Source organism: Necator americanus, chromosome V (assembly GCF_031761385.1).
Source record: "Necator americanus strain Aroian chromosome V, whole genome shotgun sequence".
NCBI classification, from domain to species: Eukaryota; Metazoa; Nematoda; class Chromadorea; order Rhabditida; family Ancylostomatidae; genus Necator; species Necator americanus.
In genome coordinates, this window is record NC_087375.1 from 31,586,907 (window position 1) to 31,608,339 (window position 21,433).

Consider the following 21,433-nt stretch of genomic DNA (forward strand, 5'->3'; position numbering starts at 1 on the left):
CTTTCTAACACGAAATTCGAAAAAGATGTAGTGACGGGTTCAACTGGCGTCGAATTGGTGCCCCGGGGTCAGAAAGCTACAAAATAGGATACGACGGCTCCATCGGCGCCGGATTGAAAGCCATAAAATGAGTTATGACGGGTCCAGCGGCGCCGAAATGGTGTGCCGAGGTTGTAGAGCGGTAAAAGGGGGTCTGATGGGTCACACGGGGACGAATTGGTGCGCCGGCGCCCAAAGGCTCTAAAATGGGTGTCACGGCATTGGATCGGCCCGCAATAACTTCGTGTGGATGTCGTGAAAGGTAAATGAGACGTTGCAGCCGTTTCATTGCCATGACCACTGCACGTGGTGCGTAGCACCTCTATGACTTCCCCGCGTATCTATTTCCTTGCACGTTTGCCTTGAGTTTGTAGCATGCCTTCTTCAGAAAATGGAAACACCCACACAAACGGCTGCTTAAATAGCAGCCAACAGTCTAAATGATCTGACATGGGTAGTTATCTTTATCAGTAGGATAACGTTGTTTACGTCATATTACGTTAAGACATCGTCCTGTGATGGCTGCTGGGAAAAACAGCTAAAGCCCGACCTCAGACTTTCTGTGGTGTTCACTTCGCTTGCCTTTACTGGTCAATGAAAATTAACAGTAGTGGCATTTTATGTAAAATTAGGAATGTGTTTTTTTTATTTCTTTTCCTTTTTAAAAGAAATTCAGGCGAAAGACTTCGTAGTATTTTTTCTAAACGCGTCAGTTCTACATTTAGAGAACATTCAAACTTTAGCTTCAAATATTATTTCGATTCCAATAAAATACAGATAAGGATTGGAAATATTGAAATGTTGAAGGAAAACAGGGAAAAGGGCTTTTCCCTGTTTTCCTTCAACATTTCAGTATTATATACAGAAATATTATTATTATTATTATTACTATTATTATTACTATTATTATTTATTACAGAATGATGCTTCAACGTAGAATGACGTGAACAATATCATCGTACTGATAAAGATAACGTTCCAAGTCAGATAATATAAACAGCTTGCTACCATTTAAGCAGCCGTTTGCACATGTCTAGAAAGAAAACTATGAAATCTTTTGTCTTTATTTATACTAAAAGGAAAGAAAACGTTGTTAATAAAACAGAATTCTGAGTATAATATAGTGAACAATAACGAAAATATAGACATAGATGAACAAAAATAATTTTCGCAGCATTTAGTCGGGATATGGAGATGATTTTGGAGATAAGCTCGCAAAGATTTCGTGTGAATGCCGTTATTTAGTATCTCGTGCCCTCCACTTTACACTAATTTTAATACTATTTAAAACTGTAGATGTCGTTTGTCATCATTGTCATTGTTTCAATAGTAATTACGTCGGAATTGTAAGTTTTTTTGGTCAACACGATAGTCAATCATCACTATTGAATAGGAAATATGCTCACTTTACTCTCTTACTCCGAATGCAAAAAAAAATCTCACTTCTCTGAGGTACTTGAAAAAAAAGAAGGAATTGAAATTTAAATGTGAATAATATTATTTTTGAGGATTTTTTTAAATTACTAAATGGGAATAATTCAATTTAATATAGTGAAAATAAGGAAAATATAGATATAGATTAACAAAAATAAATTCGCCGCATTTACCGGCTATTTATAGGTGGCTTTAGAGGTTATCTATGCAACCATGCTAGGGTCTCCTCTGAGTATCGTTTTCAGCATCTCGTACCCTCCGTTTTACATTAGTTTTACCACTACCTAAAGTTGTAGGTATCATTATTTCGCATAATAAGTACTTCGGAATTGCGCTCTTTGGGTGGTAATACGCAAATCAATCATCACTATTGAATGGAGAATATGCTCTCTTAACTCTTGTACGCTGAATGCAAAAATTTCATTTCTCTCGGGGATCCCGGTCCGTACAATAAAACTAGGCCTATACTGCTCTGTGGTACTCTCCTACGCCAGGCGTCAATCTCTCCTCAAAATACATACTAAGCTGACTTACTTGATCCTAACGCTGCTTATCAGTATCTTCACTGCACCACCGAATGTCCTTGAGCCAATCCTGTTTGATCTTCCAGAAGAGGTCTCACAGAAACTGTCCATCTGTCGCTGCTCTATATTCTATGAAATGTTACGTCTCGCCGAAACTGCTTGTCGATGTCAAGTTCCTTCAAATCTCCCTTCACCATTTTGGTATAAAACTCTCTTTGATGCACGGGTGTATTTCTCCTAGTCCAGGTTGGCATACTCACTCTTACTTGGACAAGACGACTTAGTTCTTTTAAAGTGGCAAAAAAGAGACGTTTTCTGCATCTACATTAAAGGACGAGACGAAGTGCTGATATTCTCCTGCTGCCATCCCTCGTTACGCCATATTCACTTTTGCAGAAAGTTCTTTGTTATGACAGACCAGTAGTAAAAACTGTCAAGCATCCATCAAAGCAGCTCCTTTCCGCGCAGCTGGAATTCTCCATCACGGCAGAAATCGCTTACAACGCTTCCCACCCATATTTTGTGATGATTCAAATTGCGGATTATCAAACTAGCAGTTTGACTCCATTGAAGGTGATGGTTGACCACAGACTTCTCGTTAAAGCGGAGAATGCAGAGCTGGTCTTAGCGCATCTTTACTGAATTACTCTCACGAAGCGGTTGTCATTTTTCAGCATGAAGCTCAGAACAGAGTACTCGTCCACAAGTTTAGCTGGTTGTGGAAAATGAAGCAGAAAGCGGAATAAAAACGCTGACCTTTACGACGAAGACGAATGAACACCGACCTTTACGATCAAATAAGAACAGACTAGGACATCTGCCGAGACGATGTGGCTTGACGCCAGCTATCTACGTCGTTTACGTTCCAGCAAGAGGGAACAACAGAGAAGTCAAAGCTTTCTATGTTGGCCCAGAGAAGTTTTACAAAAAAAAAGGCTATATCTTCTAGTCTTCTTCTAGCGAGGTCTATTGTTGATTTCAAGAGAACGCCTGAAGAAATTCACATCAGAACACCTTGTCGCCGTTGTAACAAATTTCTACACAGGATCAGACTACAGTTTCTTTCAAATAATTTTCACACAGAAAGGAGAAGAGGCTTTGAAGTTGTTTTTTTTTTGTTTGGCAAACGAAGTTCCAGAAAAACTATCATTAACGGAGATCATTCCGATACGACCCTGTAGATGGCCAGAGACACAGTTGAATTAACTAATGGTCTCCCTATCTATGATGTGCGGGAACCGGCTCGTAATACAATTGTTTCCTCCACGTCGGTCCGGAAATAAGCCTACAGTCAAATGACTGAGAGGTGCTGGAATTCGGCTTGGTGTCGCCTCCAACAAACTGGCTCCTCGTTCTCTTATAAGTCATTGGACTAGAGGCCGTCTACCAGTCCATGGATTTTAAAATTTCAAGCAAGACACCGCGATAAGAAAGATTCTCCTGATTCCGGAGGAAAGACTGGTACGGCAGCGCCTCGAAGAGTGGAATCGCTATGCCAGTCGCTTCGAGAGAGGATCATTCACCATTCACCATCTCTATGCGTTACCTGTTGGAAGCTTGTGTTCTTGAGAAGTCTAGGACCAGTAAGACTGTGTTGTTCACAAGAGGGGAATCCATGGAATCCACATGACATCGGCAACCTTCGCCCAATCTCCTTACTATCCCTTATCCACAAACTTTGCAAAGGCGATCTTCAACAGGGGTGGGAAATTATAGATGAAAGACAGTAGTTCGAATGGTCTTTTGTCTTGAAACCTCGGCATATTCTGTCTGTTTTGTTATAGTGTGCTTTCGAGGTTTTTAGATGGAACCTTTATTTGCCTGACGTTTCGGCTTTTTCGCCGTCTTCAGAGGCCCAAATAGAGGATGACTGGAGCAGTGCTACGTTTATCCCGTCAAATGCCATACTACCCTGGGTCAGTGCTTCGATAATCGTTCAGGGTAGTGAAAAAAGAAACCCCTCTACATTGAAAATGGTCTTGCCCCACCGGATGTGGCGCAGCTGGTTGCACGCACTTGTCACTCAGTGTGCCAGCGAATGAGTATTAGTGCGCGTAGATCACCAGCGACGATATAGATGATTAGATCTACATACAGAATATCAGGCGGTTATAGGTCACAGAGCGGTACAAGTGGCAAGAACTCATTTGTTATCGACAAGCATTCATTCCTATTATTCATTGAAGGGTTTCTTTTAAGAATCTAAAACGCCTCCAACGTCTTTCTTGCCGATATTTCTGTTTCATGAGCCAGTATAACGCATTTCACATCGTAATCGTTTCCGTTGTGGGCCTCATTTCTGTGCCTTCCTAGAGGTGTTATCAAACTTCTCCGTCGTTTTCCTGCCATGTCTTTATTAATCCTCACTCCAACATTCCTACTGGTCTTCCCAATGTAAGTTGCATTGCATATCAAGCACTCAATCTCATACATTACCCCATTTTTGCGCAGTCGCTTGTTTTTCCGTAAGGACAAATAACACATCTTTCACAGATGCAGTATCTATCATATAGTCTGTTTCTAACAAGCTGGTTTTTGATGTTTGCATTTGGGATATTTACCAAGATCACGTCATTTTTTAATTGTGCTTGGATAATGCTGCGCTGAACAACGGCACTGACACTGTCAGAGATAAAAGGAAGACAAAGAGAAAATTTGTTTTCGCGCGGAACATTGCTATTTACTATGCGGGTTCTTCGGTAATTCAGACGTACTGTATAGCCATTAGCACATGCAATTTTCAAGGCTAGTCTTCGTGATTGGTGTCGTTCTTGGTTGCCAGTGCATACTTCACTAGCGGTTTTGAACATATTACGAATCACTGCGCGTTTTACTGCAGTCGGATGTGCAGATTTGGCGTGCAATATGATGTTCTTGCAACTTTCTTTGCGATACCACTTTACTCTAATAATGTCGTTGAAAGTACTTACTTGAGTGTTGAGGTAAGGAAGCCATCCTTCTTTTAGGGTTTCTCGTGTGAGTCTTATATATTGCGATTGTTGGTTGAGTATTCGGAAACACTCGTCCATTTCGGACTGTGTTGATGTTATGATGCAGCAGTCGTCAATATATCTCCAATACATCATCGGTCTACGCGAAAGCACTGGTTCTTCGATTCTGCTCATGAAGCAGATCGCCAGTACAGGTGCTAATCGTTGACCCATTGCTAGCCCTCTCAGTTGCGCGAAATAATTTCCTGACCACCTGAAGATATTACAATTCAGGCATTCCTTGATAAGTGTTATTACGCGAGATTTACTTAGTCCATATGTTTCCAAGTTGTTACCATATAAATCTATCATCTCAGAGAGAGCTTGCAGCGCCTCACTGTTTTTCACATTCGTGTAGAGTGAGGTTACATCAAAGGACTCTATTACGCAGGCGTAATCGCTCAAGGAAATGGTGCGTGTTCGACAAATGAGATGGTGTTTTAGGCAAAATTTGACTCACGACTTTATTAAGGAACCACAAAATTCGATCCGTTGGTCTTCCCACACAACTTATTACTGGTCGGATTTTGAATGTTGCCGCTGATTTTGAGTTGATCTCATCGGGTTTCAGCTTATGCGTTTTGATGAGGCTATAGAACACAGGGCAGGTCGGTTTGTCAAGCTTTAGGCAGCTTACAAATCGTTCATCTAGACCAGCAGATTTCCCCATAGACATCCATACATGATTCAAGCGTTTGCACTGCACAAGGAATTCTTTCTCTGTTACGCGGCGATAGATCGTTTCATCTTGCAAGTAAAGATTTGTTATTTCCCGATCAAGAGCCTGTGACATGACTACGAATTTCCCACCCTTATCGCTTACTGAAAGGCGCATGTTCGCTCTTGTAGTCATTTTGCGGACTAATGCAAACATCAAAAGCCAGCTTGTTAGAAACAGACTATATGATAGATACTGCATCTGTGAAAGATGTGTTATTTGTCCTTACGGAAAAACAGGCGACTGCGCAAAAATGGGGGCAATATGAGATTGAGTGCTTGATATGCAATGTAACTTACATTGGGGAGACCGGTAGGAATGCTGGAGTGAGGATTAATGAAGACATGGCAGGAAAACGACGGAGAAGTTTGATAACACCTCTAGGAAGGCACAGAAATGAGGCCCACAACGGAAACGATTACGATGTGAAATGCGTTATACTGGCTCATGAAACAGAAATATCGGCAAGAAAGATGTTGGAGGCGTTTTAGATTCTTAAAAGAAACCCTTCAATGAATAATAGGAATGAATGCTTGTCGATAACGAATGAGTTCTTGCCACTTGTACCGCTCTGTGACCTATAACCGCCTGATATTCTGTATGTAGATCTAATCATCTATATCGTCGCTGGTGATCTACACGCAGTAATACTCATTCGCTGGTACACTGAGTGACAAGTGCGTGCAACCATCCGCGCCACATCGGGTGGAGCAAAACGTGAGACTATTTTCAATGTAGAGGAGTTTCTGTTTTCACTTTTTTTTTTGTTTTCACTGTTTTTTACCCTGAACGATTATCGAAGCAATGACCCAGGGTAGTGTGTCACCTAACGGGATAAACGTAGCATTGCTCCAGTCATCCTCTATTTGGGCCTCTGAAGACGGCGAAAAAGCCGAAACGTCAGGCAAATAAACGTTCCATCTAAAAACCTCGCAGGCACACTATAACAAAACATAGATTAAGGACAGACATGCGAACAAGCGGAGGTTTCAAAAGATTCAGTACTATAAACCACCTTCAGACTCAAATCAAACCAAATTTTCAAAACTCATCGAGGTATCGAGAAATTACATTATGTTGCTGATTCTGACTTTCATGAGCTTGAAGAAGATCTTAGACTCAAATGAGGCGGAAGGTGGCATAAAGATATTCTGAGAGTTGTACAATAATTCCACGAACGGAACTCAACTATTCTAGAAACATCGTCATCGAAAAAAGGAAAAATGGTAAAGGGTGGGGTCCGGCAGTCTCTGAATCGAGACCATGAGCGACTCTCTCCTACGCAGTATTGAACACACTATATGAACATGAACGACTTTGACCCGCTGCTGAGATCTTTCCTGAAAAAAAATTCAATTCTTCTTTTGTTTTTGCTTTGCGAGATGAATAACCATTTCGCGTCATTCGTAGGCGATAGTATAGAGAGAGGAATTGCGGCGACCGCTCGTTCAAGCCGAAAAACTACGGAGGTCAAAATGATTCTTCCGTACACAGGGTTGCTTGAGTTTCGTAGACGTAGAATGTTTCAAAAACTGCAGCGCTGTTCGAGCTTATCATGACTCCTATTTTTTCAATTTTAGGATTGCGAAGTCACTTGCGGCAATCCCAGATGTGTGTGCGAGCAAGGATTCTTCCGATCTCATTTGGGATCATGCGTTACACATGAAGAATGCTGATAGACTTTTAATCTCTCTTAGCCGACACAACTAGTTTTTTTTCAGTGCAAGAACTTTCCACTCCTTGCATTTTTCAATCTACTGTTTGCTGATTTTGCACTAATAGCGTGCACTTTATCGTGCTGATGTAACTGACACTTTGATCTCTGTTGTCGATTGTTTCACTTCGCTGTGTTACACTTTCAGAAAAGAAAATCACATCTGTCGATTTCGTTTTTTAAGACTATTTCCATGCTAACCTCTGGCTTGAATTCTGAATTTCGGGGACGGAATTCCACTGGAAAAAGTCCTAGCTTAGAATCGTTGTCATCTTCTGGCGGTGTGACGCGTCGTTCAGCAATAGACAGTGTTGCAGATGCCAATTGCTTTAGCAATTACAATTGCTTCGAACCAGCATCAAACTTATACTTCTGCTTGACTAACCACAAACTATAGTTTGTCAATCTGGGTATGACCAAAAATCAAGGTATTGGTTTTTTTTTGTTTCTTTTTTTTCTGCAGTTAAAAGCCTTTTCCATCTAAAAGACTAAAGAAGCATTTTCCAACTACATATTGAGCTTTGATCTAGTTCCTGTAAGAAACTCTAATTCCAGTGGTCCAAAAAAAAAATCCCGTAATTAAGCACCTTGGGACGCACGCCATTGAAAATCCAATGTTTTCCAATCAGTACGACTCGTTCTAAAGCCACTGCGAATCTGATTTGTTGAGAGGATTCGCGTGAAAAACCTAAGATGGGATTGTAGACTGGGGGATCCGACGTTCCACTCATCTCTTTAATCGTGCCGTAAAAAAAACGGTAAGTGCCGTTTTTTACGACGATTTCTATTGCAACGCGCCGCATTCAAGTACATACGGCTGACAATCGGTGATGTATTTCCACTAGTTTATCCAACTGAAATCAATAAATAGGCCAAGGGGACCGATACACGTACATACTGGAGCGCTCCAATGTACGAAACAACGGACCGAAACAGTTCCTGGCGATTTCTCTCGACGACTACGGATAGAAAAGCAGAACCACTCCGAATCCAGCAAACTACAACTATACCTCTAGCTTTTCCCGGGGATTCCCTCGCCACGTCAGATCAGTGTCGTCCGTTGAGAATTTTTAACAGTCAGACGTAAGATGGGTGTCCGAGATGCTTACCTAGCGACGAAGAGGGAGGCTAAGAAGGCAGTCTCCAAGGCGAAGTCGGACCGCTACAAGGCTGTGTACGACATGCTTGATACCAGAGAAGGGGAGCGGGCAGTGTATCGTTTAGTCAGAGCGCGACATCGCTCAACGTTGAATATGGAACACACCAAGATCGTTAAGGGAGCTGATGGAGCCGTTCTGCGCCGCCCTGGTCAGATCCTGGAGAGGTGGCGAGAGTACTACAACCACTTGTGTAACGAAGAGTTCTGTCATCCACCGATTCCAACTGTTCCCAGCGTCGAGGATCCTGTTCTACCAATTACTGCCGTCAAAGTCAGTGCTGCCCTCGCAAAAATGAAGTCGAACAAGGCAACCGGTCCTGATGACATACCTGCTGATGTCTGGAAGCTGCTAGGAGATCGAGGGCCCGTGTGGCTCGCAACTCTATTTAACAAGATCGTTGCAGAAGGACGGACTCCAGACGTTTGGCAAACTTCCGTGACCGTGCCTGTCTGGAAAGGGAAAGGAGACATTGCTGACTGCACTTCGTACAGGCCTATACGACTGTTGTGCCATAGGATGAAGGTTTTTGAGCGTGTCCTGGAGGCTCGTCTGAGGAAAATTGTCAGCGTTTCACTCAACCAGTGCGGTTTTGTGAAAGACTGCAGCACTATAGATGCTATCCATGCTGTCCGAATCCTCCTGGAGAAACATCGAGAGAAGAACCGCAGTGTGCATCTTGCTTTTCTCGATCTCGAGAAAGCTTTCGACCGTGTCCCACATGAGCTGTTATGGATGTCCATGAGGTACCAGAAGAAGATGTGCGGTGGACAAAGCTGCTTTATGCGAAGCCCACCAGCGTTGTCCGATGTGCTGCTGGAACAAACAGGCCATTCCCTGTAGAAGTAGGGGTTCACCAGGGTTCATCCCTCTCACCCCTCCTGTTCATACTGTGCATGGACACGATAACGAAGGATATCCAGAAGCAGCACCCGTAGACTCTACTCTTTGCCGATGATGTTATGCTCGCGTCGGAGTCTCGAGGTGATCTTCAAAAACAAGTACAGTCTTGGAAGGATCGGCTGCAGAAATATGAATTGCGCCTCAACACGTCAAAAACTGAGTACATGGAGTGCGGATCAAGGATAGAGGATGGTTCAATTCGTGTCGATGGCACCGAATTAAACAAGGTGAACTGTTTCAAATACCTTGGATCCAAAGTGACTTCCACAGGCGACATTGATCAAAAAAGTCGAGCACGTGTTAATGCGGCATGGATGAAATGGAAAATGGCAACAGGCGTACTGTGCGACAGGAAAGTCCCTTTTCGAATGAAGTCGAAGATCTACAGGACGGTTGTGCGTCCTGTTGCCCTTTACGGATGCGAGTGCTGGCCGACGATGAAAGCCTTGGAAAGAGTGTTACACGCTATGGAGATGCGGATGTTAAGATGGACAATAGGTGTAACGCTAAAAGAGAAAATATCCAACGACACTGTCCGCTCCATCTTCGGCGTCGTCCCGATAACTGAGAAGATGAAGGAGGCCCGACTGAGATGGTTCGGTCACGTCTTGCGGGGAGAGGAAGATTCTGTGGCCAAAACCGCACTGAAGCTCGACGTTTCAGGAATGAGGCCGCGTGAGAGGCCAAAGATTCGCTGGTTAGACCGTGTGAAACTGAATATGATAGATGCGCGTTTATGTACGGCTGATGCAATGGATAGAACCAAATGGAAGACAAGAAGCAGAAAGGCGGATCCTGCAACAACGCGGGACAAACGCTAGGAAGAAGAAGAAGAAGAAGAAGGACGTAAGATGGGTGTCGGAGAAGGAGGAAAGTCGTGAGGCTTGCCAACAGAGGAGACAAAAATGAAGAGAGCAAAGAGAAAAAACGAAGGGATTGTCGATTTTGAATAAACTCATACTAAGCGATGCAAAATGTTAGAAAAAGAGATAGCGTGAGCGTGAGGTCGAACTGTCGCACTTCTGGAAGATAGCGTGACGTATTTTCTAAAGATTTTGCAGCTATAATTTCACGCCTTTTGATCCAGGACTAGTTCGGGAAAATGAATCCTAAATAAATAAGGGACCTCCAACTAAATAGATAAATGCGAGGGGTCGTGAGTACGAAGGCATGAAAAAAGTGAATTATGCAATGCGTTCAGAAGGAAGCCTTGCGGCCTTGCTTTTAAGTGAGTTCTTTTCAAAAAAAAAATGTCACCAAGAAAATGGTAAATATTGAGGATGAGAGAAATAATCAAAGAATGAGTGTCCGATACCTATAGTCGCCTAAAGCTGATAGAGACCACTGGTTGAGGACACTCGATGGTTTGTCACCGTTTTTATTGCGACTGTCAGGGATCAATCTCTGACAAAAGTGGGATTTTTGCATTTATTGTACGAGAGTTGAAAGAGCATATTTCTCATCCAACAGTAACGAATTCATTATTATCACTAGAAAAAGCAATTTCTTGCTCTTACTGAGCGAAAAAAGACATCTACAGGTACAATTAGGGACAAAATTAGTACAAAGTAGGCACCATGAGTTTCAGAATACCAACGCTCAAAGTGAATTTCTGTGTATCTTTTCGCTCAAAGTGAAACCTGGTTGAGAAAAATTCTAAATTTTGCCTCAACTTTTCGAGTTTTTTCAACTAGCTTTTGAGAGGACCACAACACCTACACAGATCACAATTTGCAGTCAAAGGTATTTCTTGATGCTCTATCAAAATATGGCAAATTTCTCAGCTGCGCTACTGTAATGTCACAACGGGAGAAGTCTGAAATCTCAGGTTTTCGGCAACACGTCAAATTCTACACTTCAAACAAACTTCAAACAAAGTCCAACAACTCAGCTCAGAGTCTATAAAGACGAGTTCGGGTTGAAGAACCCTGTAAAGGAAGATATTTGCTATTATAATTCATTTCTACTTTCTTCCAGATAGTTTTGTTCTCTCAAAACTAGTTGAGAAAAAGGTGAGGGAAATGTTAAGTTTTCAACTTTTTTCTCAACTAGCTTCCAAAGAAACCAGAAGGATCAAGATTTCGCGAGGTTTTGAAGTAGTCATCGTTGTAACCACTGTCAATGAGTCAAATTGTGTGTAGCAAGTATAATTTAGTGAGAAAATGATTTCAGAATGTGATCAGCGCCGGTGTTGTTTTTTTTTGATTTTGCAAAAATGCAAATTTCCGGCGGGGATCGAACTCTCAACCGTTTGTAGTCACTGCCAAAAGAAGGATTCTGTCGTCGTAATCACGCTGAGAACTTCTTCATCTTTTCGATTTATGCGCACATATATACTGACTTACTTCCAATTCTAACAGTGAGCTATCAGTGGCGTCTATATACTTGTGTCACTTTATATTAATATCCATTATAGCATTAGTTATTAATATTTGCAATATTGTATTATTTGATTTATTTATTAAACGTCCAATTTGGTTTTTATTCCGTTTATTATAACTGATTTTTCATTACTAGATGAGCGGAAATACTAGAAATAATGAGAAAGGAATCTTCTTCTGATGGATCTTCTATGGAGGCAGTGGTTATCAGGACGGTTTTTTTCCCAACTACACGCTTGACCTTGCGTCAGATTCGTAGGGAATTCCTACCTTCAAATTTCAAAGATATCCTATAATATGTAACCCTCGTACACGCGCCGCGTCCGCTAGACCGCGGCTCCCAGAACGATTTGGAATTAGTCTCAGTACTCAGACTCAGTCTCAATACTCGTAGTCTACATCCCGAACCATGTCCACCAGAAATCAACATCCTCAATTTTATAGTATGCTGACTTTAAACACTTGTTTCAATTGCTTGCTTGCTCTGATTTTTCAAAGGATGTTCAATATATTCCAAAAATTCTCTTCATCATTATCTCGTTGTCTCACTCTCATGTGCAAATTTTTTAAAATCAAAATCACCTACTCCTTTTTCAAACGGCTGGTTTCTTTGCTGCAAGGTATACTTGGGTCAAAACGAAATGAGGCTTAGAGTAGTGGTGCGATGGACCGTAGGTGTTAGAATGGTGGGGGGAGGGGTGGGGAAGAAACCCTTGCTAACACCATTCACCGCTGAAGTTAGCGCTGGTCCCGTCTTGATGCCAACCGCTAGCTCCGCTTTAAGCGCAACCGGTCGCTCAGCTGGACGCAGCTTCATGTTGATGTATCCGTTTAGATCTTAGAATATACTGACTTTTGACTGTTCTAGGGAACTCGTGTACAGGTTTCCCTGTGGCTGCAGGTTCGAATTTCCCTTAGTTCCAACGTAGTCTTTTATTTCTTCGAGTTCGGTAACTTGTTACCAGACTCATCCGGGAATGGATACTGAATGACTTGGCACATCGGCTACCCCTCGCAAATCATTGTAAGGCTACGCGCACATTCATAAACCAAAAAGTGTTCTAAATTGAAGTCCGAAGGTTGAAGGAAGGTTCATCCCCATAGCCCTACTAGCTAATGATAAAGGGAAGCATGAGTAAAAAAGTGACAATGCATTAGCTGAACGTACTTTCAAACACACCAAATGTTTCTCAAAATCACATCCGATCTCATTTTAATCGCTATCGCGCTTATGGCGTATAACAGTCCGAACGTTCGGGTAAAGCTGGACTTCAGACTTTCTGTGGTGTTCGCTTCGTTCCCCTTCACTGATCAATGGAAGTTAATAGTAGTTTATTTATTCTTTTTTTCTCTGAAATTCTCTGGAATTCTTCTGTTTATTCTCTGAAATTAGATTTCTGTTGTTCTAACAACGCCTTCTTCTTCTTTTCTTCTTTTTTTTTATTATGAATAAAGGCGGAAATTTCATAGTTTTCTTTCTAAATGCGTCAGTTCTACACTTGTAGAGTATACAAACTTCAGCTTCAAAGACATGATTTGAAAGTATTACTCTAAGTATGAGTTTTCTTCCTGTTTCTCCCTAAAAGTCATCACAGAATAATGTTTTAACATGAAATGACGTGGACGACATCATCGTACTCATAAATATAGCGTTCCAAGTCAGATCATATAAACAGCTTGCTACTATTTAAGCAGCCGCTTGCACGCGTTTTTCCACTTTCTGAAGAAAGCGTGTTACCAACATGAGGAAAACGTGCAGGGAAATGGTGAAGGAGTCGTAAGGATGAAACGCAGCGCGAAAAGTGAATACGATTGTGGAATCTTTGTAACGTCCCACTCACCTTTTGCGGCATGCACACGAAGTTACGCGATACTTCTACACCACGACACGGAAATTCGACGCCATTGGACCTCACCGCATTTCATAGCTTTACGACGCCGGCGCACCAATCCGTCGCCGGTGGACCCATCGCACCCGATATTGTAGCTTTCTGGGGCCGGCGCACCAACCCGAATCTGTTGGACCAATCGCACCTCCTTGGAGGGACTGCCGTTAAGTAGCCGCAGCCGATTATCTGAGCCGAGTAAGTACCTGCAGAAGAGGCTGTCGGTAGGTCAGAGCAGGCATATCTTAGTCCACCTATGATCAATTAGCCACGCCCATCCATCACCATGTCGCTGAGGTCACGTTCTGTGTTTGTATTTCAATTAAGTGATAGAGTTGACTCCTAGGAAGGTTCAAAGAACGAAAATGTACCAACGTAGCAAGTGGAAAAAGACGTAGAAAATAAAAATGCTAGAAATGGAAACAAACAACATAAGAAAACATAAATGAAGCTAATTACTTTAGAAAATAAAAGTTAAAAGGAGTAAAAACGAGAACTTGGTCGTTGCAAGACGTAAATTTGACATTAAAAAACTATATAGAAGATATAGATGTATATTTGCGTTTATACAGACTATTTAATTCATGTAAGACACTGCAATAGTTTGTAAAAGTTTCGATTTGTTTGTTTTACATAAATGAAGCACCATTATTTTTTATTTCTGGGATTTCGTGTGCAATCGTTCGATGTATCTCTATACGTAAGCGATCAATACTCCGTACAGAAGCAATACCAGAGATAACGTGCTCCTGCGAGGCATGTTTCGCACTTCATTAGACGATGAGGACCGAAGATGGGCGATGTGATGGGCGAGACGTAAGGCGTACGCAGCACAATGGTCTGCTGACGCTATTGGCTGCTGCGCAGAGCATTTGCCAATAGCCGTTGCCAGTCGTTTCCCCTAAGTATAGGTTGCCGCGCAGACTGCGGGTGCCTAACTATACGCACCCACCTCCTAGTATAGGTATCTGGAGTCGGCGCACCAATTGGACGTCGGTGGACTCGTCGCACCCCCTTTTCGAACTTCGTGACTGACACACACGTTACAGAAGAAGAACGTTACTATATAGCATGATATACGTCATGAAATGCACTTTTGGTAGAGACGCACGCCACTTAAGGATTAAAGAAGGGTAAAAGGCAGTGGGTTTCCATTTTTCGGTGTGGCAGGTTGAAAAAAGAAACAGAACGCTCTAAATTAAATTTCAGAAATGTGGATGCAACGAAAACAAGTACCAAGAAGATTGAAGGAAGCGCTGGGTATCGCAAAACTATTTGAATTCATATTTCATTGATTTGGCCCCGGAAACCTACAGGAGCGGGTGCTACGGGTCCTCCAGTGCCAGATACCTATAGAGGGGGTGCGACTGGTCCACCGGCCCCAGATATCTATAGAATGGGTTGCGACGGCTCCCGCGGCGTCGGGTTGGCGCCCCGGCGCCAGATAGCTACAGAAGGGGGTGCGACTGGCCTCGCGGCGTCGAATTGCTGTGTCGTGGTGTAGAAATATTGCACAGTAACTTCGTGTGCATGTCGTGAAAGGTAAATTGGACGTTGCAAACGCTTCATAGTCGTATCCACTTTCCGCGTCGTTTTTCACCTCTACGACTCCTCCGTTCTTAAGAAAATGGAAACTTGAGTGCCAACTGCTGCTTATATAGTAGCCAACTGTTTACATGATCTGATGTGGAACGCTATCTTTATCAGTACGATGATGTCATTCACTTCATTTTATGTGAAACAACATTCTGCGATAACCGTTGGGGGAAACAAGAGGGAAACCTATACTTTGAGTAACGATTCCAAGTCGTGTCTATATTACATTGGTATAGAGAGAGTGGTTAAAGGTGAAGTTTGAATGCTCTCCAAATGTAGAACTGACGCGTTTACAAAGAAAACTATGGATCTTTAGCCTAAATTTCACAGAAAATATTACTATTATTAATTTGTTTTCTTTAACAGGTGATGGCGAGCGGAGCGAACACCACAGAAAGTTTGAAGTCCGGCTCTAGCCGAACATTCAGACTGCTATAAAATAACGAGCTTATTCTGTCGCGTGTGTGTGTCAGTCACGAAATTCGAAAAGGGGGATGCGATGGCTCCAGTGGCGTTGAATTGGTGGCGCGCCGGCGCCAGATACCTATAGAAGGGTCTCGCGGCATCGAAATGGTGCGCAATAACTTCGTGTGCATGTCGCAAAAGGTGAATGGTTGCAGCCGTTTCATAGCCGTGGCCACTGGGCGCGTTGCTTTTCACCTTTATGATGCCTACGCGTATCTGTTTCCTCCTCCGTTCGCCTCAAGTTGGTAGCATACCTTCCTCAGAAAGTGGAAACATGCATGCAAACGGCAGCTTAAATAGTAGCAAGATGTTTATGTGATCTGACGTGGAACATATGTCTACGTCGGAGTTGCCCATCCCTTTCGTATTGCCTCGATCCACTCGCCAGATCCGGTTCCCATTTTTCGCTTGCACTTTCGTAGTTCTCATCATTATCTAGCGGTATTTAACTTATGGTTAAATAATGAGTCGACTCAGCGACAAATGACGGATGATCCATGATTAGCATTAGTCAGCACAACTGATTCATGACGTTTTACTTTTTATTGTTTCATTTCCTTTTCCCTTTTTTTTTACGAAACCTCCTACTTGGAAAAACCAGTACTAAAGTGTAAATCCACACGTTGACATCGAAAAACAGGGACGGGGTTTCTAGGAATTTGTCGGTTTCCATGGAAATTGAGAATTTCTGGTTTCATTTCAAGCCCTTAATCCACAATTTCAAACACGGATCTGCGAAAAGGGGCATGATTGCATATGTGTTCGTGTTGCCAGGAGGATTTATGTGAACATCCTCCTTTTTGTGCTTAAATTATATAGCTCCGTTGAAAAAAGCGCTACTCATTTACAATTCTTATTGCTTTTCATGAGCATCAAATAACGTCATCAATTTTTTAAAGCGAGTTTCAATATTAGCGGTACTCATAAGTGATATTTCAATGGCAACAAAAAAAACAAATTCAAGTAAATTCAATTTTATCTTTTGTCGACTATGCACTCTCCTTTATTATCCAGAACGTTTTGCTTTCTTGCTGGTAGGGTTTTAATTTCCAGTTCATAAAATTTCATTTCCTTTGAAGAAAAATTCTAGGTGAGCTTGTATTTCATCCGTATTTTTGAAATTTTTATTCCTTAGGGAATGTTCCATCGACCGGAATAAATAAAAATCAAATGGTGTGCTATATCTGGAGAATATGGGAGGTGTGGCAGAGCTTCCCAGTTTAGCTCCCTTATTTTTTTCTGGATTAATCTTGCTGCGTGCTGCTTGACATTATAGTGCTGCGATATTACTCCTTCTTTGTTGAACACTGTAAACCTTCCGAATTTTTAGAGATGTTTTTAGACTGTTTACCAAATATCCTGAAGTGTTTGCTATTTCCTCACTACTTAGTTTGAGATCTGTTTCCATCAGTGATTTCATAGCGTCATTATCAACCTCAACAGGACATCCACTTTGATTGCCATCAGACAAGTTAAAATCACAGTTGGAAAATTTTCTAAACCAGGGTTGGCAATTATTGACTTTCAATACGTCACCATACACAACGCAATTTTTTTTTTGTTGCAACCGTCGCATTAAAACCAGATCGAAAATGAACCAGCATGCATGACGTGAATGTTCTTCAGTTGTTTGATTGTCCACCATTTTAAATAGCGTGTAATAAAAACGTTTGAATTTAACTGTCACAAAAGTCAATGGCACAAGTTGTGGATATTGCCATATAAAACACGTCTTTATGCATTCAAGCTCTGAACTAGACTGAGGCAAGTATTCCACACTAATATTTATTAATTATAATCATTGATTACGTATGGGCACACTCAATAGTAGCAATACTGGCCAGAGGACAAATATGTGATTCAGATAGCAAAATTTCCTAGAAACAATAATTCATGCATCCGAAAGACTACAAACATGTTCTACTGGTAGGAAAATTTTTCAGAAATCAAGAATTTTTTTTGTTAAACTTCTTTTCCGAAATTTAGATGTGTTTAGTGGAATTGGTAAATGCAGCATAGAACACTCCTGAGCCTCGATTTGTGCTATAGTATCAGTTCTAGTTATTTATGGATAGATCAATTTGAATACATGTATGCAGCTACTGCAGAATTGAAATGGCCTGATTTGTTGCACACTGGATGCATTGCAGGAGTCATGTAGGCTACCAAAACGGAAAAGGACTAGGATGGCGATCTGTACTTATAACGCAGGTACGCTTACATCGGAAGCGGCCATCGAAGATCTGATGATGCAAGCCAGGAAGATCAAGTACGACGTCATCGGACTGACCGAGACGAGACGACGTCACCTTCTCAACGCCGTATATGAAACTGGAGAAGAACTGTTCTTAGGAACATGCGACAGTAGAGGTATTGGTGGAGTTGGCGTCCTCGTCAACACGAGTATGGCAAAGAACATCGACTCTGTTGAACAACTTACGACCCGAATCGGACGTCTGCGGATGAGAAGATGTGGCCCAATAGCAGCTTTGACTATCTTCGTCGTTTACGCTCCAACATCAAGCTACGAAGAAGAAGAAGTCGAAGCTTTCTATATGGACCTGGAGAAGTTCTACCAAGAAGATCATACCTTCTACAAGGTCATAGTTGGCGATTTCAACGCTAAGGTTGGCCCAAGAAGAACGCCGGAAGAACTTCACATCGGGACCCACGGCCTACAATAGAATGACCAGGGAGAGAATCTCTCCGAGTTCATCATGACGACTAAGACCATCCATGGGAACTCGCAATTTCAGCAGCCCTCTTCTTTACGCTGGACGTGGGAGTCACCCGGTGGAGGGTACCGTAATGAAATAGACCACATCATCGTCAATAAAAGGTTAAAAGGTTCTGCCTGACGGACGTCGGTGTTGTACCAAAGTTCTATACGGGATCGGACCATCGCCTCCTCCGAGGAAGATTTTCTTTCACAAGGAGAGCAGAGAAAGCCGCCAAGTTCAGAGAGAGAAATCCCAGGACTACCATCAACTGGGATCTCTTCGCTACGCTAGCCGGCTTTTGGGAAGATTCCGCAATGGGCAACATCGACGAGGAATATGACCGGCTTGTCGAACACCTTCACGACTGCGCGAAGAAGGCTGAGAGTTTTAAAACCACCAGGAGGCGCCTGTCTCTTGAAACTCTTGAGCTGATACGCCAGCGTGGAGCGGCACGAGCCGCAGGGAACCAAGAACTCACGTCCGAGCTCGCAAGGCTTTACAGAGAGGCGATAAAGGAAGACCTTAAAGAGAGAAGAGCAGAAGTGCTGGTTGAAGCTGCAGAGGCGGGGAAAAGCATCCGCTATGCCCGTCGAGACTTCGCCAGTCGCAAGACGAGGATGACTGCTCTCCGGAACCCAAAGGGAACAACCATTGCATCGAGACGGGGGATGGAGAAAATCATCTACGACTTCTACCCTGATCTCTTCGACAGCCATGTCCACTTGCCTCCTCACCATCTGAGGGAAGACGGACATGTCATTCCAGAGATTCTCCCGTCCGAAATACGACATACTGTCATGTCGGTAAGAAATCGTACGGCACCCGGTCCCGACAGATTAAGACCAGAACACCTGAAGAGCCTTTCGCCAGTACTCATCAACACCATGGCGAGGCTCTTTACACGTTATCTGTCGAAATGCAAGGTTCCTAAACAGTGGAAGACCAGCAAGACCGTGTTGTTGTATAAAAAGGGAGATCCACATGATCTCGGCAACTATCGTCCAATCTGCCTACTGTCCGTCATCTACAAGCTCTTTACAAGAGTGGTCCTTAATAGGATTGAAAAAGTCTTGGATGAAGTACAGCCATGCGAGCAAGCAGGGTTTCGAAACGGAATCAGTACGATTGACCACATTCACACTGTTTCGAAACTCATCGAGGTATCACGAGAGCACAAGATGCCGCTCTGTCTCACCTTCATCGACTTGAAGAAGGCATTTGACTCAGCTGATAGGGAAGCGGTCGTGGAAGCCTTGGGCAACCAAGGCGTCCCTACTCATTACATAAAGGTACTTCGAGAGTTGTACAGTAACTTCACAACCGGAATTTCGCCATTCTACAATAACATCATCATGGACGTGAAGAGGGGGGTCCGACAGGGTGATACAACTTCACACCCAAAATATTCACAGCCACCCTCGAGAACGGAATGCGAAAGTTGGAATGGGACGACATGGGAGTGAAGGTTGATGGTCGGCAACTACACCATTTGCGCTTTGCTGATGACATCGTACTAATAACACCTAGCATCAGCCAAGCGGAACGAATAGTGAGTCGAAACATGTGGATGCATCGGTCTTCAGCTGATTCTAGAAAAGAAGATGTTCATGCGGAACGGATGGATCTCGGATGCCCCATTCACGCTCAACGGAACGAACATATCCGAATGCACCATGCACCGAATGTTTATCTGGTTCGGGAATTGAACATGGTGAACGACCTGACCCCGAGCTGGACAGGAGGAGACGAGCGGCTTGGGGAGCATACAAGAGCATCGAGGATGTAGTGAAGAAGACCAGGAAAACCCGGTTCCGTGCTCACCTCTTCAACACCACCGTACTTCCTGCTTTGACCTATGCTTCGGAAACCTGGGCAAGCAGGAAGAAAACGCGATGAGCGTCATTGAATGCGCAATTGAGAGAGTGATGCTAGGAGCATCCCGTTTCACGCAAGTGAGGGACGGGATTCGAAGTTCTCTCCTACGTCAGCGATCGAAGATTAGAGACGCCGCCGCGTTTGCCAAGGAAAGTAAAATAAGGTGGGCCTGACACCTGATGCGCTTTAATGACAACCGTTGGACCAGCGCCGTGAGCGACTGGGTTCCCCGCGATATTAAGCACACTACAGGAAGACCGAATTTCTTCACGAAGTCCTTCAAAGAAAAATATGAAATGCTCTTCGTGCCCCACGCGCAAGGAGGAACCACTGGGCTACTCTGGCACGCGATCGGGACAAATGGAAAAATTACTGGCGCCCGCTCGACCAGTTCGAAGATCAACGGGAGTCAAGCCTCAAGCCTCAGGCCTGGATGCATTCGAACGATTTCCAACAGCTCGCAGTCACTTACACGTGAAAATCCCGGTCTAAGTGACAGGATGCACAGCCCAGTTCCCTAAGCGATTGCGCTCGAAGCGGTTAGGATCAAGCCGGGACCCCTTCTAACACCATTCATCGCTATAGTTTGCAACTGTCTAGGAACACTATCGTAATCGCTATCTCAGCCCTAACCGCTATCTCGACCACGTTGCTTGGAGCGCAGCCGCTAACGCAACTGCACCGCGCTTCATATCGTTTTGATCCGACTGCAGACACCATGCAGCTTTGCGGGTCACCCCATTTACAGTCGAGTCGAAACAACATGCATCACAAGTGTACAACACCGCTACTAACTTGTGTCACCAAAATCCGTCGCAAACCGTCGGAATTTTTAGAAGTGGTCAAAATTAGATTTTGAAAGTACCATTCGAAAGTAAATGAGCTGCTGATTTCAAATATACTTCGAGAATTTACTTTTGACAAATGTGTGGCCTGAAAACGGGCAAAGTTTCCTCAAGCCCCGTTAATTACTTTCACATCTCCGCAATCCTTCCATTGGCATATCCCGCGGATACATCTCCATGGGAGGA

The 21,433-nt window shown here is 43.2% G+C and overlaps 7 protein-coding genes across 8 annotated transcripts; 6 read left to right on the forward strand and 1 right to left on the reverse strand.

Annotated features, from left to right (window-relative positions):
- Positions 1-5,357: 5,357 nt before the first annotated feature.
- On the reverse strand, positions 5,358-5,780 carry RB195_015804 (uncharacterized protein; the record flags this gene model as incomplete). The annotated part of the gene is made up of 1 exon (XM_064206690.1): positions 5,358-5,780. The coding sequence occupies one exon, from the start codon at positions 5,778-5,780 to the stop codon at positions 5,358-5,360; it is 423 nt and encodes a 140-aa protein (XP_064062571.1).
- Positions 5,781-5,851: 71 nt separating this feature from the next.
- On the forward strand, positions 5,852-6,196 carry RB195_015805 (uncharacterized protein; the record flags this gene model as incomplete). Its single annotated transcript, XM_064206691.1, has 1 exon — positions 5,852-6,196. One exon carries the CDS (start codon positions 5,852-5,854, stop codon positions 6,194-6,196), a length of 345 nt encoding a protein of 114 aa, XP_064062572.1.
- Positions 6,197-8,507: 2,311 nt separating this feature from the next.
- RB195_015806 (uncharacterized protein) lies at positions 8,508-9,419 on the forward strand (the record flags this gene model as incomplete). Its single annotated transcript, XM_064206692.1, has 1 exon — positions 8,508-9,419. The coding sequence occupies one exon, from the start codon at positions 8,508-8,510 to the stop codon at positions 9,417-9,419; it is 912 nt and encodes a 303-aa protein (XP_064062573.1).
- A 119-nt stretch (positions 9,420-9,538) lies between these two features.
- RB195_015807 (uncharacterized protein) lies at positions 9,539-10,300 on the forward strand (the record flags this gene model as incomplete). Its single annotated transcript, XM_064206693.1, has 1 exon — positions 9,539-10,300. The coding sequence occupies one exon, from the start codon at positions 9,539-9,541 to the stop codon at positions 10,298-10,300; it is 762 nt and encodes a 253-aa protein (XP_064062574.1).
- A 7,693-nt stretch (positions 10,301-17,993) lies between these two features.
- RB195_015808 (uncharacterized protein) lies at positions 17,994-18,491 on the forward strand (the record flags this gene model as incomplete). Its single annotated transcript, XM_064206694.1, has 1 exon — positions 17,994-18,491. One exon carries the CDS (start codon positions 17,994-17,996, stop codon positions 18,489-18,491), a length of 498 nt encoding a protein of 165 aa, XP_064062575.1.
- A 33-nt stretch (positions 18,492-18,524) lies between these two features.
- RB195_015809 (uncharacterized protein) lies at positions 18,525-20,423 on the forward strand (the record flags this gene model as incomplete). Of its 2 annotated transcripts, XM_064206696.1 has the most annotated exons (4): positions 18,525-18,607; positions 18,655-19,835; positions 19,940-20,076; positions 20,121-20,423. In XM_064206696.1, the coding sequence occupies 4 exons, from the start codon at positions 18,525-18,527 to the stop codon at positions 20,421-20,423; spliced, it is 1,704 nt and encodes a 567-aa protein (XP_064062576.1). The 2 variants fall into 2 exon arrangements, with proteins under 2 accessions (XP_064062576.1, XP_064062578.1); XM_064206695.1 differs by lacking the exons at positions 18,525-18,607; positions 18,655-19,835; positions 19,940-20,076 and having other exon boundaries at positions 20,157-20,423.
- Positions 18,842-19,990, forward strand: RB195_015810 (uncharacterized protein; the record flags this gene model as incomplete). The annotated part of the gene is made up of 1 exon (XM_064206697.1): positions 18,842-19,990. The coding sequence occupies one exon, from the start codon at positions 18,842-18,844 to the stop codon at positions 19,988-19,990; it is 1,149 nt and encodes a 382-aa protein (XP_064062577.1).
- Positions 20,424-21,433: the final 1,010 nt, after the last annotated feature.